Below are 16,081 nucleotides of genomic sequence, written 5' to 3' on the forward strand. Positions count from 1 at the left end.
CATGTTTGGTGAAATATTTCAATACCACGTCCCTCTACATAAAGTGAACTAGATCAGAGGGTTTAAGCAGAGACTGACCAACAACTATATATTGTATACAAGCTGCTCTGTATATTAAATCAATCAAATAACAGCTGGGTAGAGCTGAAAAATTAATCGAAATGTTAGTGAAATCTCAATAAGTGTAATATCCAAATCACAGGAGCTGCAGTTTTTCAGCAAAGGGAAAACATGTCACAACAGACCATAAATGAAGCTACAGAGTTTGGTACTGACCCCAGCAAAAATCACATCATCATCATTTTAATTTTTTTTTTCTCAGTGAATGTGAAATACAAATATTGAAAGATTTTTTTTTTTTTTGCATATGGTTCAGTCCTATAGCTGGTTAATGAGATTATCATCATGCAGCTACTAAAGGAGAATATAAATTATTCATGTAACTTGTTTCAGTCCTTTTTTTGAAATATATACATTTCATAGCCTTATGGGTAATTTTTTTCAGTACGAGTTTGAAGTTCATTCAGATAATTAAGGAATTTCTCTTTTTTTTTACCATTTTAAAAACACACTCAGATGCTTCCACCTGAGTTGAGCCTTCCTGAACTGAGTGTGATTTGCACAGACTTGCACAACTGAAATGAGACTATAGACAGAAGGAAACACTCAAGTGTACAAATGGATAAACATGAGGAAATTAAGGTCACCAAAATAAGGTCATGTGACCAGTAACTGGGCTCTTTTTAAAAAGAAAAAAACAATCAAATTTGGACAGAAAATATTCAAACTTAAATGCACCACTGACGTTTATCCCCATCAGGGCTTTAACAGTCTCACAGAGCAAGCTGCGTATGTTTGAATGGGTCACACACCTGGGGGTCATCATTACTGCACATTAACATGTGTTCTGACTCTGTGACACTGGTTTGGTTTGGAGTCTGATTGGACAGCGGCTCGCTCGCAGTAAAGACAGCCATGTTAACATCAGGAACATCTTGCTCGTAGTGTAGTGGTGGAGAAAACGCTAAACTTTCCGATACTTTACAGAGCTATAAAAAATGAATCAAAGTGAATGCTGATTTTGAATGGTTTTTATTTATCAGTAACATTCTATAAAGAAATACATTCACACTCACAGTATGATACAGGACCTTTTACATAGTCTGCTGCAAAAACAAGATATGTATAAGACAACTTATTTATCTATAGGTCGTATCCGTTCTGCAGAAGAGGTACCAGGAGCTGCTGAGATCTACTACAACTAAAACTGAAGAGAACACTTCTACTGAGAATTAATTCAAATAAAAAGTCTCCAAACTTTAGTGATCTGGGGCCGCTAATTCCTCAACAGGATATAAAGCTGACAGTAAAATTCTTAGAAAGGGGGAAACCCCGAGACAGAGAGGGGGAAAAGCACAGAAAACTTGCAGATGTAAACAAAATATAACAACATGTTCAATGTGTATGTTTGCGTGTTTCGTCCCACAAAGCCTGGGACAGTAATGTTTCATGTTTTCTCGCACTTTAAAAAAATAAAAAAGGAAAATAAAGTGCAGTTAATGGCTCTGGTTGTCCCTTTTGCTTTGTTTTTGGCTTTGATGGTTCACCTGTCCAAACTATAAGTCCATCCACCAATACACATGAACAAGATGTTTCTGAGTATGGCTGTCTTAATGAATGAAAAATGAAAAGAAACAACTCAAATAATAATAAAAAAAAAACAATTAAACTGAGATGAAGCAGTTTTTTTTCCCCACAGAGGTCCAATAAAAGCAGGCAGTGATATGAGCGGAGACATGAGGTGGAACGGAGCCATCAGGCGACATTAACTGTTATCTTTAAACTTACCTTCAGCTAAGTGTGTTAATGTGTCTGTACAACAATGTGTATGATTGATCTCTGCATGGACGACTAAGATGGGTCCCGCTCACATGCTGCTCTAAGGCGGAATAACAGCAGCACAATGAGGATTAACAAACATACAGCCCTTTAGGATTGTATGGATTCAATTTAAAAAAAAAAAAAAAAATCAAAAATCAAAATGTTGACCATTTTGACTGATATCATAAGAACGCTGTCATCAAGCGTTCCTCTCATCACAAATGAACATTTACACTACAGAATGTGCCATCAGCCTGGGGGGTTCGACAGAATACAACAATAACTGCAGTGAACTCTAAACACGTTCAGAGCACCAACTTGTGTCAGTTCTCGTGAAAGCCCTATTCACCTGATCTACATTATGTCAGAATATAATGTACAAGACAGGAGAATCATTCGTTCACCAGACTCCAGCACTTTACCAGCCCACACACTTTTTAGTCAGACCTCTGTGACTGAGCTGGATACCTGCAGAGGTGAACAGTTACTCTCACTCATCAGTGCCAGATAAATTTAAAACGCTCATTTACCTGCAGGCTGCTTTTCATTTCTTTCCTTTGAGAGTTGAGGAAAACAAAACTGCTGCTAAGTTCAATTCTAAGTTAATTCTTTAGCTAATGCATCTCGTTTGTAATCACTGGGGAAAAAAGCTCTGTCAGCTTTGTTGGTCAGGTAAATAAACATGTGACACAAAGGCACTTTGTATCTACAAATGGAAACTCGAGCGACCTCCACGATAAAAGAAACCCATATTCTTCTTAGAAAAAAGAAAAGTGCAGTGGCACCACCAGCAACTTCACCGCTGTCACACTGTCTCGCCGTGCTCGCTGGTTGACTGGACGAAGATTTCTAAAGTCACTGTGTGAAATTTTTTATCATCTTTCAAATGTTTCTGTTGGCACAACATGAGACAGTCGTGTAGAATCTGGGACTCATCAAAGTCAGGCCTTGTTGAATTCTACCCATACAGAGCTGCTCTGCACAGGCTGTTGACCAGTAAAGCCAAACACTGCAATAACACGAGTCTCACAGGCTGAGTGCTTGTCTCTCAAACGTCTTGGAAATAATCTGTGTATGACTTTATGATATCAATTTGAGTCACATCAGTTTGTGGGAAGAAACTACATTGGAGAATCACAGAGCAACAATGTAAAGGGGGAAATCAGTGCAAACATAGATGAAGCTTCCCACTTCAAAGGCTGCGTCAAATGCATCCTTCTTCCCCCTTTCCAACCTATCCCAAGATTCATTGCACACTGGTAATGAAAGAAACCAACACCGACAGAGAGCCAGAGGATTAAACTTTTAAATCTAACTATTCAGTTTCAGTTCAGTTCAACAGCTAACGGTACAACTGTTAAAACCAAGGAACTTAAAACCTCAATTTTTTGTGAAAATTACTGTTGTCAAGGTTGCTAGGCAACAGGAGCTGCGGTAAGCTGGTAAGGGTGGGCACAGCTGGTGACGCAAAGTAAAATCCTCCATAGACCAGACCGTCTCATTTCGGTTTTCCCGAAGGAAGCGGCCCATGTTTCCCTCTAAACTGCTCAGTGTCTTCAGTAGTTTGCAGACAGAAGCACAATCGAGTGGTTTGAGGATGGAGTTTAAATCATGAAACTAGAGCTCCTGTTGCAGCAGCTCTGCCTTTGAGAAATGTCCTGCTATTGGAAGTAAAACACAAACATTAACAGCTGATCCAACACTGGTGATGTGACCAAAGCTGAACCAGATCAGGACACAGACGCCACCAGAGAGAGCACGACCTCACTGAAGACAGGGCGGTCTCTAAGTTGCTGGCAGTGTGTTTGCACACTAAGGAATATTAAACACCCTAACAAATCACCTGTAACTGAAACAACAAACTGACACACTGTGACGGCACGAACACAAGAAGCTGAAAGGCTGATCCAAAATTAATAATAAATTTTTTCATGCCAGCCTGTAGGAATGAGACCCAGCCCCAACAAAGTGGGTTTATGTTTATTTGAACTTTCTGGGTTTTAAATTCAGTACAAAAAGTCCCTTAAATCTGTTTGGTTGCTTTTTTTTTGGTTTTTCCTTTGATCCAATTTGAACTCAGATAGAATTTTATATTTGTTAAGGAACAAGTGAAGACAATAGAATATTTCCACACTTACATTCAAGTGCTTAGAGGGTTATATTGCATCATTATCTTGTCTTACTCTACTCTAGACTGTAGCCACTGGACTTGCATTAAGCCTGCATGTTTAAGGACACGAGATGAATTTACTGTAGAAAAAAAAAAAAATCTATCTCTTGCTCTCCTCTAGAAAATATCTAAGCGCTTTAGCGTTGGTTCTGTTTATCATTAAATATATTCTGAGTTACAAACAGCGTTTCTAAACTGCCTATCAAAACAGTTACCAATTCACATTTAAGGAGCAGGAAGAGTACAGAGGCACAGAAGCTTATTGCTGCCACCGATGTAATATATGTAGAAATACTGCACTTTGATATTCACATTGTTTTACCATGGCTATGATCTGTGTTAGGGTTAAACCACATGCAGGTCAACAGGTTAGTTAAGCCAAATAAGAACTAATTATCAGGTTATATTAGAGTGGATGTTAACATCGTCCTCCACAGTAAAGTGCAGTCCACATGAGAGCATTTGAGGCTTCATCTCGACAGTTTGCAATTGGTGAGGAATCCTTGCATTGTAGTTTCAATGGCCGGAGAGAGTTAGCGGCATTTTTAATGTAAACAATGGCAAAGAGCCACAGCTTTGGAAGTTCAAGTGTTGTCTGTTTTACCCCAGTTGGGGTTTATTAGTACCAGGGCTGAGCGATCAAGTCTGGGTTCAACTGGAATGTGTGACATCATAATGTGAGAGTTGATTTTTTTCCAAATTAATTAGGATTTTGCTTGGATGACTTAAAATCTGCTGAACAACGCTGAGGAGGGAGGGACTCACATGAGATTCAGGATTATTAGATATCACAGAAATCACAGCCCTGTTTGTACAACATGGAGCTGGATCATTAGAGCATCTGAAGAAGAATCAACAGAGGCAGAAAACGAGTAACAGGTAGTTAAAGGTCCCATATAAATAATAATAATAAAACTGATTCTGATTCTGATATTATATAAAGGTAGATGTCCATGTGTTTGTGATTATAAAGCAGGTCCAGGTTCTATATTAATACTGTGAAAATATCAAAGCTTCAATCCACAGAGAAATGCACACAGCCTGTATTCAGAAACTGAGCCTTAAAACCAGCCGTCAGGACTTCTGGAACTTTGTGATGTCACAACAAACTCGCCTGAAGCCCCACCCACCTGGACCCACCATCTAACCTTGCAGGATTTGGTTTCTCTGAGTGAGCCAAGATTGGCTAACTGACCTGTTGTTACTAGAGCTTAGTTTCTGGTTCTTAAAACCATAGATATCTTCTTTTGGATATCAACACTTCAAATAAAAAACTGGAAATGTGTAAAATATGGGACCTTTAACATTCAATATAATTACTGTGGGAGGAGCAGAATAAACAAACAAACAAACAAAAAAAAAAAAAAACAGGATCAGGAACAAACTGATACCAAAGGCTACACCCACTAGTTAACCTTTGACCTCTGGAATGAAAGGAAAATAGAGATATTAGCAAGCAGAAGTCATGAGAAATCAATGCTTATGATTCATGACCTTTTTTTAAAGCCAGGTTTTTAATTAGATCGCCTGTTGTTAATGTTTGTAACCAGTGAGGGAGAACTGTTGTATATTCTATGGTGCATATCTTTGCGACATCACTCAGCCCTCATTAGTACCAGCCATGTTTCATGTTCTTTACACTGACAGGTTGTTTCTTCGGCCTTGTTGTGTTCATATTGCTTTTGGTGCCAGTGGAACTACACCATTTTATCCGCCTGTGTTCCTGGTTTGGCACAGTGAGTTGGAAGTTTTCGTCACCAAAGTTTTTTATGCACTGAAAAAAACAAAAACATCTAATTGTAAGCGAGTGACTCACCATGAGAGTATACTTTTATAGCCGTGTAGTGAGACGCTTATGTTTTAGTACCTTGCTCAAGCCATTTGATCTAGACAGGGAATATAACCCCAAACCCTGGCAGAGTTAGTGTCTTGCTCCACCCACTTCTTCCAGCTGACTTGCATAAAGGTTTGTTACTGCAAGGCAGCGAAGTGATCACCAGTATTAGAAGCCAGAGCTGATTGCAGTGAATTCAGAAAGTGGTTTTACTACTTCCCTGACGTTCCTGCAACACCTGCGTTTCTCACAGAAGAGCACCTTTTCGTTAGACTTTACACTGACAACAGAAGCACATCTAACCTGCTGACGAACAATGGGAAACAAAAACAAAAATCTGACTGATCATTGGTTTCTAAGGCCCCACTGTGGGGTCTGTGTGGCAAAGGAGCTCCTGACTGGAGGTCAGGTGAGAGCAGAGAGGGGGGTGGAGGGGTGGGGGGGGGGGGGGGGGGGGTGGGGGCAGGTGGCTCCACAGTGTTGGGTCCTCATGGTAGAGACTCCTCTAAGACTTGCCTGCGCTGGCCACAAACGGGACTGAGCCAAACAGGTCCTCTGGTGGGACAGGCTTGGTGGTGGAGGCTGCTGGCTGCGGTCGGTCTGTTTCCACACTGGCTGTTCTCTCCACTGGCTTGTCTGTGAGTGGAAGGTCAGTGGTCAGTCTCCATTTAAACTGCACAATCCTCTAATTATGTTATTTTCTTTCAACTAAGTTCAGCACTTTCCTTTTTTTCATCTACGTTTTGTAGAAACTCCATAAAGCAACTACTGAACAGACAATAAAGCACTGGCACTCAACTGAAAACATAACCTCACTGGTGGACATATGGGAAAAGTAAATCTGCTTATTTATTTTATTTCAAGCTGCATCCTGTGTAAAAATGTCCTTTAGCTGTAAATGAAGAATTTAAGAGTAAATGGGTCACTTGCTTGCTCTAAGCATGTCAAACTCCCGGTCGATCAGCTCCTCCTCCGTCAACTTGGAGAAGTTGTCCTCTCCAAAAGGGTTCCAGCCTGACATGTCGGGGGGGTTACTGACTGTGCTGTTGCAGCTTTGAGAGGGTGGGGTGATCCCGTCTGAGGCAAGAAGGGGGTTTCTACTGCGGAGGGTGGACAATAAAACACCACGTCACAGCTTTGTCATGAGGATGATGAGACGACATCACACTTAAAGCCCAGAAGGTTCAAAGATTTCTGCTTTGTAGGGGCTGGAAATCCTGGAGATGAGGAGGTTTCACCAGGAAACAAAATGTATACAATGGTGAAGTGACAAAAGTGTAGATTTACATTTTAATACCTTTTCTGTCACCTTTGCACCTTGCAAAAAATGTGTCTTTCTTTGCTCAAATTTGCTTTTATATTATTAAAAAACCCCCAAAAAACAATAAAAAAAGTTACACGATTAAAAATAGGTTCCACAATTAAAAATCATGGTTAATTTGACGCCAGTATTTTGGAAACCAAACTAACTTCCTAAACCTAAAAAGGCCACAAAATGTGGCTGAATGCTCCAGAGATCTTATAACAAGACAACAAGACAATGTTCCAGTATCGATGGCATTACATATTCTTTTCATTCTCAGTACAGCTGACATTTGAAAGTACTTCATCATGACTAAAGGCCTGAATCTATTTGTGAAAACTGAAAACTGATACTTAATCATGGAGGTCTTGACATAGCACCAATTCTTGATCTGGTTTCACCTTTGAACCAACACAATGAGTTCAGGGGATGTTACCTGGGGTTAGTGTAAGAGGGATCCACAGGTGATAGCCCCCCAATCTGGCCAGTTCCAGCTCCTGTCCCGGCAGTGGGTGTGGTTGCGTTAAAGGAACCCAGGGAGATCTGGAACTCAAGAGGGGAGGACATATAGGGGAGAGGCTGCTGAGCGGGATGATGCTGCTGCTGCTGCTGATGTTGATGATGTTGGTGATGCTGCTGTTGTTGTTGTTGTTGTTGCTGCTGCTGGACAAAAGCCTGTTGGTACTGGTGCAGCTGTTAGGGACGGAAGAGAGGGAGAAGAGGGGGGAGGGAATGAGGGACGGACATTTGATTTCATGGCGCACAATGATGGCAACAAGATGATGAAATGTTGTTAGAAACCAGTTCTGGATTTGGAAAGCTGGGGACACAGTGGAGGGGAGGGATGAGGGAATGAAAGTCAAACAGCACGTAGGACACCAAACTGAACACGTATTTCCAAATGCAACAAAGATCACCTCAAACACTGACTGACACTTAGCTTCTCCATTAGAGAAGTCAGATTCAAAACTTCCTCATTTCAACAATCTGATATACAGCAGAGTAGCACCAAGCAGGTCTCTGAATATAACAAGGACTTTTATGTGAATTCTCTAAAGGAGATGAAATGAGTCCCAAGTTAAATGTTGCTGTTGCTCCATCCTTTTCCATGTTTTTAAAAGAAAGCACATCACTGTTGTGCTTTTAAGGAAGTGTACAAATAAAGTCTGTTATTAAATCATAATAAAAATTTGCTGTGACTTAGCAAAGCTTTGTCATCAAAATAAGGCGCAGGTTGAAGTTCACAGTGAAAATGCTGCTTTTTAAACATTTAGCAGGTTTCCTGGGAATAAGAACAGTAATTCTGAGAGGTGCTCTCTTGTCCTGTCTGTGAACTGCTTCATATGTCAGGATGCAACACAGAGGAAACTGCTCGATTTCACCCTCTGTTCGATCCCCTCGTGGCTTTGCTCAGACCAGATTGCCTCTGAAATAAAACAGATGGTACGCGTTCGGTGGGAAACAAGACTAAAAATTGCGCCGCCCTAACAGTGTGCATTTGGAGGACCTGTGTTTGTGTGTTTGATTCAGTAGCTGTGTAAATACTAGTTTTCTGAATATTTGGACAGAGTCAGTAGGAAGTTTGAGCGTCTGCTTCCAATGCTGCTTGGCACAGACATGGAGTGATTCGACTGAAAGCGGACTGGCTGCCAGTGTTTGGAACAGAGAGCAATTTTAGGCCATTCTGACATTAAAAGAAAAATTCAGCTCTGTGGTGTTTCATGCTGCGTCTCCATGTGTTTCGCTGTCATTTGCTCAAACTATTTATTGCAGTTTTGGATAAAATCTTCTGTTCTGAGATTCTGTCATGATTTTGAGTTTAAAGCATCCTCAAATGCTTCAATGGCTTCAAACAAAAGCATATGTAATTTGATGGGTGTCCACTTTAGCACAGAAAGCAAATCCAATTAGAGCTTTGACATGTGTGGTACCAGGTTCAGATCTCTGACAGAACTCACCATGGCTGCGTACTGAGCCTGAGCCTGAGCCTGGGCCTGGGCCTGGGCCTGGGCCTGGGCCTGGGCCTGAGCAACCTGCTGCTGGTACATTGGCTGCATCATCATCTGCTGTTGTTGCTGGAGCAGGGCCTGCTGCTGCTGAAGCTGGAGTGACTGCTGCACAGCCTGTTGGTACTGACAAGAGTTGGAAACAGATTCAAAGTCTGAACCTTTCCTGTAATGCCCGCTCCAGAGGAGCTGTTGAGCAATGACTTTGATTTGTGTGTTTGTGTTGGATGTACCTGGAGGTATTGGAGTTGCTGTGCATTTGCATGTTGTTGCTGCACTGCTTGTTGTTGTTGTTGTTGTTGTTGTTGTTGGTGGTGGTGGTGGTGATGTTGTTGTTGTTGTTGTTGCAGCTGCTGTAGACGCAGGTCTCCGGGCTGTAGCTGCTGCAGGACTCGGTGCTGCTGACTGCTGGGCTGGGGCTGCATGGACGGCTGCCCTGAGCCGGGGGTGGGAGCTGAGTAGACGAGATGGATCAATGGATTTACTACTTTGAATGTCACATGGAGCACAGAAGTCAACAGGAGTAAACTGAAAGCCCGTCATTGCAGTCATCATGAAAACACAAAAGGCTTGAACACCAGGGGCCAGCTGCACAAAACGCTAATGTTAAGATTTCCTTAAAAAAAACACCCTAAGTCTTCTCCTAAAGGTTTCCTTAAAATGTTCACTTAAGTATTTAAGGTTTTCTCCTTATCTTGGTCTTATATTTAAAGTCAATCACTTAAAGTAAGTTTAGCAGTTGCATTAAAGACCTTAGTGACCAAACTAAGGAAAGAAAACTTAAGGTACCACTGACTGTATCTTAACTGCAACATGGCTGAGTTTAAGGTGATAAATGAAGAGGATGATGATGAGGAACTGATTTTTCTCTATAGATCTGATCAGCAGTCAGTTTATGATTTGTCCATCTAGAGCTGGATCACTCTACTTTCCACAGCTGTGCTCTTCCAGCTTCTTTTGCAGTTAATGATTGTCCTGCGGTTTTGTGCTATGGGATCTTTCCAGTAAGTTACTGGTGTAATATTTCATGTCTGTGTGCTGTGTCATTCACTGAGTGATAAATACTCTTACCTGCTGAACACTGTGTTTTATTTTGTTATAATCCTCTAGAAGTTTCACCTTTTACTCCTCTGACCAATTTTTTGTCTTGCCTTATTTCCTTCTGCAGGCCAGCTTTGTGAGACAATAACAGGACAGATGATAACCGGTATCACAAGCGCTAATGCAAGCAGACCAGTGGTCTCCATGGAAACTGTAGAATTTTTACAACTGTAAAATCGGTTTCATTGCTGTAAATGCCTTAACATTTTTACTGAACAAAGGAAACCTGAGCGACAACCTTAAGTAACTCCCTCAGCTAAGGAGAAATTCAACCTTAAGTGTCATACTTAAGTAGGAAACTTAAGGTGCTTTGTGCAACTGGCCCCAGAATTCATGGACATCACATGAGCACTCAGTTCAAAACGTGCACATTTGACACATCAAAAAATAGGGTACAAGGGAGTCTACTTGATAAGTTTGATTTTATTTGACACCTATAAATAGTAGCAAGTGATACATTCTCAACTTTATGCTGTATTAATTATGTTTTTGAGATGGATGTTTTTTTTTCTAAAAGTACCATTTAAAATGTCAAAAGTTACCCAACTTTAAAAAGAACTTCGGGATTGTTTTTTCTCTACTACCTTCTTTTAGTTTTCTGAATTTATGTACTGTCATGTACAGAGTCAGTTTCTCAATTTAAAATTCAATTTTATTTCCATTTTTTTGTGTCGTGATCACACCATAGCTGCAACACAATGTACAGATATAAAATATCTGTGTCTCTCATGTTCTGCAAACCTTTCTGGCCGTTGCTGACGGGTGCTGAAGGCATGGTCATCTTGACAGGGGTGACAGTGTTGGTGAGGGGCAGGACGTTACTGTTTGCTGCCTTCGGCCTCTGTCTGGGAGCTATTGATGTTTCCGTAGGGCCGACAGAGTCTGTTATCCTGGAGAGAGGGAATCAGAAGTTGTGGTTTGATTTTCTTTAATACCAATGAAGTTTTTCTCTCAATGTCTTGTGTATGTCCAGCAAGGTCTACATTCTGTACCATCCTGATGTCTGATGCGTTCTTCTGCTTTTAATTTATTCTTTTTCATTAGCCTGACAAATTATTCTTTAAAGTTTGAACGTGCTAATCATCAACCTTGAGTTTCCTTATATTGTTCTATTATATCTTATTATCATATATTATCATCTATTTTAAAGAAAAACTAAAAGAAGAAAACTCAGCAGTACCTGGCTTTAGTCATACTTTTCTTAGCAGCAACCTCGCTGGCTGTTAGAGGCTCTGGGAGCGACGTGGGGATGGGAGAGTTCTGGAAAAAAGAAGATTTACGTTAACAAGAAAATGACTGCAAAGGCTAAATCCACACTGATTGCTTCGTTACAGTGACTTACAAAGAGATTTGGCACTGGACAGTCCTTTCCAGCTAACTTGAAGGCAAAGTAAGACACTTGGTAAATGTCTGGTCTCTTCTCCTGGTCTGGTTCGAGCATATATCCTGGAACAGACAGAGGTCATCTTATACAGCATGCTGTGCAAAACAACACTGGCTGATTTATTGCAGTTGATGTGCATCTTCTCTCTTTTGCCACTTGGTGGAGCTGTTGGCCAAACAATTAAAAAAGGAAGCTCCACCACTGTGTACATGTGGAGAAGTGAAAAGCTTGAAAGCAAACAAGGCTGCCATGACTGACAGTCCATGACTGGTTCAAACAGGCCAAGTTGTGTAAAAGCAAGTTCCAGTATGTGTCTAACACATTCACAGACTAACTGTTGTGCACCTTTGCAACTCAAGCACACCTTTTCTACATTGTCTGATTCAGTAAAACAGTGATTGAAAGGAATTCTGATGTAATAATCAATGAACTCAATCAATCAAAATCATTAGAAATCACATTCTGACATTATAAATCTATGGTCAACCAGCCCAACTTACTGATTAAGCAGTGCAACTTGAAGGAGAATTTGGAGTTATCTGGAACGATAAAGGTTCCGTCACATATGGCAACTTGACTCTCCCCAAATGGAAGTGCGAAGAAACACAGCTTGTACAACAAGCATCCAAGTGCCTGTGGAGAAAGAGAAACAGCCTTGAAAAACACCTGAGCCCAGCGACTTTTAGTGGTATCACTTGAAATTTTCAATGCCGGCGCCAACACAATACCTACGTTTGCATACCACATTATACTGCCCTATATACTTAAAATTCCTTTCTTTGAGAATTTAGAACATGTTATTTGTAACAAATATCTCAAATGCATCACAGCTTCATTTTGTCTTAACACAAAAGAGCTATGAAGGAATTTATCATTTACATAACACACGCTTTAAATCAGTAAAATTATGATCCAACAAAGGAAATATCTGATCAAAGAGTAAGTCAAAAAGATAATGAATCTAACCAATATTTGATGCTAACTTTGAATGCATGATAGATCTGATAGTTGGCGCAGACATATTTTATCTTGTTCGGCACTGAAAAAGTCTTGAGTTTCAATATTCAGCCCGGAAAATACGAAACAGTTGAAAAGATACACATTGAAAAAGAGAAACTATGACTGGGACTGTCAGAATTTCAGGTACTTCCCTCACTACCTTGACACTATCAAGATACAGCCACTGCTGAACACGTTCGCTGAATAACTAATGGTTTCTAACTTAATGTTTGCGTTGTTTCGAATCAAGGAAGAAAAAAAAGAAAATGAAAGATCAAGTTTCACACTCCTTTTATCAACAGGAGATACAGGAAGTCTATACACCAATGAGCAAAATCATTATGGCCACTCACAGATGAAGCAAATAATGTTGATTATCTCATAACAACGGTGCACGTGAAGGTGAGCATACATTAGACAGTTGGTCAACAGTCGGTTCTTGTAGTCAGAGTGTTGGAGTGTTGTGAGAGAAATGGGCAGATGTTACAACCTGAGTGGCTTCGACAAAAGCCAAACTATTAAGGCCAGACAACTAAATCCACTGCGGCTCCACCTCACAACTTACTGGACTAAAGGATCTGTTGCCAGATACCACAGGGAACCTTTAGAGGTACTGTCTTGGCAGGTTGGAGCCATTTTGGCAGAACACGGTGGAACAACAGCATATAAGGCAGGAATGGTCATAACAGTGATATTGATATAGGAAGTAGGCACAAGTTGTAACTGGCTAGTTAATTTAGTGTTACAATATACAACCTATACTTTTTTCCCAAGTCTAGAGGGTAACTTAGCTGCAGTACTCATCAGTACTCATCACATGTACAGGAAATAAACGTGAAACCAGAATAACCACCTCGAGGTTGTATGCCTCTGCCACTCAGACTAGTTACAGATTACGTCCCTGTTTATGCAGAGTCATAAGAAAATATTATCAATTTGTGTGAAATTTTAATGTGAAACTTTTGACCTTTGACCACCAAAATCTAATCAGTTTGTCCTTGAGTCCAAGTGGACATTTGTGCAAAATTTGATGGGTTTCCCTTGAGGAGTTCTCAAGATGTTTAGTTCACAAGGCCAAAACAATGTTTTGTGAAGTCATCGTGACCTTGACCTTTGACCACAAAAATGTAATCAGTTCGTCCTTGAGTCCAAGTGAACTTTTGTGCCAAATTGGAAGAAATTCCCTCAAGGCGTCACTGAAGTCTGGGACAGATGGATGGACAACCCAAAAACAATAAGCCTCCAGCTCTGGCTGTGGCTGACGTGGAGACATAAAAATACACAACATTAAAACATGTAACGGTTTTATGGCTTGTGGTTATTTAATAACCATGACCCATTTCATTCTGAACCAAAAATAATGTGATTTAAAATGGATTTTGTAGTTTTCAATAATTTTCCACGGCTTCATGGCTTGAAAGTCAAATAATACACCGATCAGCCACAACACTAACACCAGCTACCTGTTTTAATGTTGTGGCTGATCACTGCAGACTTCTACCGCCTCTTAACAGGTCAGCTACAGTCTGTTCTAGATGTTAGTGAAGCCCTGAACCTGGCAGCGTTGTTGCCTTTCTTTACCAACTGAGCTGCACAGGACTGCTTAGCAAAGAATTAATGTTCCTTATGTCACTGGCTAAAAAGCTGCTCTTAAAAACAGGCCGGAGTCTGCTCCCCTGGCAATATGGCTGTCCAAACAAATCCACATGCAAAAGTGCTCTGCTCCCAAATCATATATTCAGTCGGGGCTATATTTGGCTCGGGCATCTTTTTGCTGATGATGCAGTTGGAGATGAAAGAGACTTTGGAATTAGCCACAGCATTTAGGGAATGTTTTCCTTTAAGCGCACTAATCTGAAGACAGATATTCTTCACAGTTCTCCACTCAACAAGCTAATCCAGTCTGATATTAAACTCCTAATCTGAGTCAGACAGTATATCCACCAGCAACCCCAAAATGCATGAATAAATGCATATGACATTTGTGTGACGCACAACGTATAAAACAGTATTTTCAAACATGTGGCTTAACATAGAGCAGGAAGTTAAAACACGGGGGGTAGTTGACAGGAAGCTGATGTTTTTTTCTTTTTTTTTTGTACATCCCTCCATAGCAGTCATCCTACAACCAGAGGCCTAGTTAAAGCTCCTGTAGGTTCATTTGCAAATGTTTACATGTACATCATTATAACTGCAGACTGATTTATTCATCCAAAGTGGCAGAGGCATTAAATTAAATGGCAAAAAAAACAGTTTCCAAAACATTGAAAAAGCTACAGTCATTGGCTGGCAAGTATCCAATTAACTACACAATTATTATTATTAATTTTTTTTAAAAACAAATTAGTGTTAAAATCATGAACAATCTAATGCAAACATGTAAGATAGACTCCTGCAAATGGTCTGCAAAGTTCATTAAACAAAGAAGTTACATTTCAGTCATATAATTTTTCATTAACTTAAAAGATTGACCAGTTGCTCATTTTAGAATTTTTTACATTGATTGCTATACTCAAGAGTTTTGTAATTCAGCCCATTCCAACTTTCTGGCTTTTGTCCTCAATATATATGATATAATATATCTTTATATCATTTTATATACTATTATATTATGCCTCACAATAAACATCACATTAGTGATCTTGATTCAAAGATGGAAAATAACAGAACATGTCCAAGCAAAGTGAAAACTTTTATATGCCAGGGGTGTCCCATCAGCAGCTACATCTTTGGCTTTGGCTGGTTTAACTCCCTGGGTTTGGAGTGCATCAATTTACACCGCTCCTAAAAATGGCTGCTGTCCAAGCCCTTCTTCTCGCCTCTCTGCCTCGCACCTTCAAATCAGCTGAGGCCCATTTCACAAGAGCTTATCGAGGTCCTCAAGTGAGCCTAATTATCTCAAACGCAGAGAAAATAGAAGAGGATGGGCAGCAGGGAGGGAGGAAGAGGATGAGATGGAGTCCTGGCTTTGTGAATGATGTTGCTCAATGTTTTATGAGGGAAAAACACTGTTGGAGAGCTGGTGGAGGCAAACAGCCCAGGGCGAGCCAGGAAGAGAGACACAGAGCAAGAGAGCGAGAGAGCGAGAGAGCTGAGCAACCCGTCGGGGCAGAATGACGCCCAGGACACTGCCAGGACAAACCAGCCCTGCAGGGTGAATAACACACACGCAAAGTAGTATCTTACCCATATATCAGCTTTAGTGGTGATGGCTTTCCCTGCATACAAGTTGATCATCTCTGGGGCCCGATATGACAGGGTCGTGTACCTGTGAGATACAGCAACAAGAATGGCAGCTCAACCTTTACATGACTAACCACCAGTGGAACAAAGTTACTGAGTGTATTTATTCAGGTTCTGTATTTCAGTAATTCTGAGGTAGTTGTCCCTCATCTAATGTTAC

The 16,081-nt window shown here is 40.5% G+C and overlaps 1 protein-coding gene across 2 annotated transcripts in view; it reads right to left on the minus strand.

Moving 5' to 3' along the window:
- bmp2k (BMP2 inducible kinase) overlaps positions 1–16,081 on the minus strand; it is a 46,112-nt gene that overhangs the window by 4,190 nt on the left and 25,841 nt on the right. Inside the window, exons 6-15 of one of the 2 annotated variants that reach the window (XM_071483968.1) lie at positions 15,865–15,946; positions 12,180–12,312; positions 11,638–11,741; positions 11,476–11,555; positions 11,037–11,185; positions 9,428–9,648; positions 9,147–9,320; positions 7,625–7,881; positions 6,816–6,982; positions 6,402–6,521 (exon numbers count right to left, since the gene is read on the minus strand). In XM_071483968.1, coding sequence (XP_071340069.1) covers positions 6,402–6,521; positions 6,816–6,982; positions 7,625–7,881; positions 9,147–9,320; positions 9,428–9,648; positions 11,037–11,185; positions 11,476–11,555; positions 11,638–11,741; positions 12,180–12,312; positions 15,865–15,946 — 1,487 coding nt within the window. Of the gene's footprint in view, positions 1–6,401; positions 6,522–6,815; positions 6,986–7,624; positions 7,882–9,146; positions 9,321–9,427; positions 9,649–11,036; positions 11,186–11,475; positions 11,556–11,637; positions 11,742–12,179; positions 12,313–15,864; positions 15,947–16,081 lie in introns of both variants that reach the window. The other variant, XM_071483967.1, reaches the window with a different exon arrangement.

The sequence above is a fragment of the Trachinotus anak genome, unplaced genomic scaffold (assembly GCF_046630095.1).
Source record: "Trachinotus anak isolate AG129_WGS33_773 ecotype Australia unplaced genomic scaffold, CSIRO_AGI_Tana_v1 ptg000008l, whole genome shotgun sequence".
Classification (NCBI taxonomy): Eukaryota; Metazoa; Chordata; class Actinopteri; order Carangiformes; family Carangidae; genus Trachinotus; species Trachinotus anak.